This window comes from Austrofundulus limnaeus, unplaced genomic scaffold (assembly GCF_001266775.1).
Source record: "Austrofundulus limnaeus strain Quisiro unplaced genomic scaffold, Austrofundulus_limnaeus-1.0 Scaffold119, whole genome shotgun sequence".
NCBI lineage: Eukaryota > Metazoa > Chordata > Actinopteri > Cyprinodontiformes > Rivulidae > Austrofundulus > Austrofundulus limnaeus.
In genome coordinates, this window is record NW_013952521.1 from 816,901 (window position 1) to 819,127 (window position 2,227).

Below are 2,227 nucleotides of genomic sequence, written 5' to 3' on the forward strand. Positions count from 1 at the left end.
CTGTGGTACAGAGTCCTGATGTTCCAGTGGGTGGTGGGAGTCAAAACGCAAATATTGGTCTGTGTGGGTGGGCTTACGATATACGCCAGTTTCCAACCGTCCTCCATCCGAAACCGAGACATCGCAATCCAGGAACGCCAACCTGCCATTTTTTTACATCCTCTCGTGTGAACTTAATATATTCATCCACAGAGTTGATGTGATCAGTGAAATGTTGGACCTCCTGGGCTTTAATTTTAACCCAGGTGTCGTCAACATATCTGAACCAATGGCTCGGTGGCACCCCTGAAAAGGACATCAAGGCTCTCTTTTCCACTTCCTCCATGTACAGGTTTGCAACAATAGGAGAAACGCTCCACCCCCTGTTAACAATAGGTATTAATTAGGTGTCAACGATAGCCATGTGATGTGAGTATCAGTCACCTGGAGGCAGGACTCAAAAGCCTGAATTTTGCCTGAAACTCTCAGACTGAAGAAGTCTCTTGGAAGAGAGACAAAACATTTCATTAGAGAAGAACCCGTCCAGAAGACCTATACAATTTTTTTTCCTTTTGATTTTTTACCTGGATTACTGAGATGCATCAGGACGTATTACTTTAATATTTTCTTTGTTCAAAAACATTTAAAATTTATAGAATCTTGTGTGTGTGCACTTGTTTCATGTGTTTTGCAGCTGTATGTTTTTTCTTCTTTGAAAGCATATTTATTTATTAATTTACTTTACTTTTTGTTACATAAATAACATTTTATTTGACTAAAACAACAAATACAATCATCCATCATTTTGTCTTGCTGATCATGGTGTATGGGTTGGGTGTATAAAATATTAAATGGATTATAATTTTATTTTGCATTATTTGTGTTTGCAGTGAAACACCCTCCTCAGCTCTTACCATGTGATGGTAGGACTGTGGGGTTGGACTCCACGTAGCGCCTGGAGAAGTGAGACAGGACCCTCTCCCTCTCCTGAGTCTCCCCCATCAGTGCAAACTGCCTGAGGAAAGTCCTGCAGCACAAACATAAAAAAACTGGATGTAAATTAAAATGTGGCCTAATTTGAAGCATTACAAAAAATATATTTTATATAATAGTAAATGTATCAAAAAACGGTCAAATTGTGCAATAAATGTTCAGTGGATCCGGTACAGGAGGGGAGGGATGGGAGGGATTTTGGGGGTGTGTGTTTTGTTTTGTGTTTTTGTAAGTCTGTTCTTTTTTGTGGTTTGTTAAAAAAATTTAATAAAAAGACCTTGATCAAAAAAAATTGTGCAAGAAATGTTAATTAATGTGAATGAAATAAAAAATAATAATAATCAGCTGCAATTCCAAAGCAGTTCTCTAGAGGGCAGTGTTCACCTGAGGATAAATTCCTGTTTTCCAATCAAATCAAAGCTGCTATGATCCAGAAACAAGAACTTTATGAGACTTTAGAAGTTCATTCTTCATATTTTATCAAAAATTTATTTATTTTTGCTAAAAGAACTGTACTTTTCTGTGTCTTTCCTTACCGCAGAGCTTGGTCGAGTGTGAGGCCGGTAAAACTGAAGAAACTCAGGTACTCCTCTGCAACAACGCGACTAAAATCATTGCTGTAGACAAATAAATAACAAAACAACAAATAAGAACTAAAGAAAATAAACTGCCCTCAGCTCATTCAATGACCTCTATTTGAAACGTGCAAAAGAAAAAAAATAGGATGATTCTGAGGAATGATTCAAAGTAAACGACTCCAGAAAAAAACATTTTTAAACGTCTAAAACTCACTTTTTGCTGAGGTGGCGCGACACGTCAGACTTCCTGAAGCCGTCCAGGTTGAAGAGGCGCTTGGCCAAACGTTTGGCGGCCGCCACGTCCCCGCGGTGGCTTCCGTTGGTCAGGGTGTCGCTGCTGCCCAGACCCAGCCGGTCGCTCAGGTCCTGGTCCAGCTCGGAGTMCGTCGCCAAGCGGGCCTTCTCCCTGCTGACAGAGGGAGGAGCCGGAAAAGGTTAAACGAGGTCAGAATGAGGAAAAGACTCAGAGTTAACGGGTTTTAACGACGGAAACGAGGTCGTCGGGTTTGTTTGGCCAAACGACGGGGACTTTTCCCCGCTGCCACGCAGAGCCGGCTGACTTCCCCGGCCTCTCCAGCTGGCTGCAGGAAACGTGACGGAGCAGCTGCTGGGATCCAAAACTCAAACATTTTCCTAAATAAAAACAAGCTTTTCATCATGAGGCAAAAGCCAAGAAC

General features: G+C 41.4%; 1 protein-coding gene across 5 annotated transcripts in view; it reads right to left on the minus strand.

The window, feature by feature from the left end:
* Window positions 1-2,227, minus strand: part of LOC106521992 (PH and SEC7 domain-containing protein 1) — a 49,616-nt gene that overhangs the window by 35,833 nt on the left and 11,556 nt on the right. For 3 of the 5 annotated variants that reach the window (XM_014014796.1, XM_014014794.1, XM_014014797.1), the window contains 3 exons: window positions 1,765-1,959; window positions 1,509-1,589; window positions 894-1,006 (listed from right to left, as the gene is read on the minus strand). In XM_014014796.1, coding sequence (XP_013870250.1) covers window positions 894-1,006; window positions 1,509-1,589; window positions 1,765-1,959 — 389 coding nt within the window. The remainder of the gene's footprint in view (window positions 1-893; window positions 1,007-1,508; window positions 1,590-1,764; window positions 1,960-2,227) is intronic. The other 2 variants (XM_014014795.1, XM_014014798.1) reach the window with 1 other exon arrangement.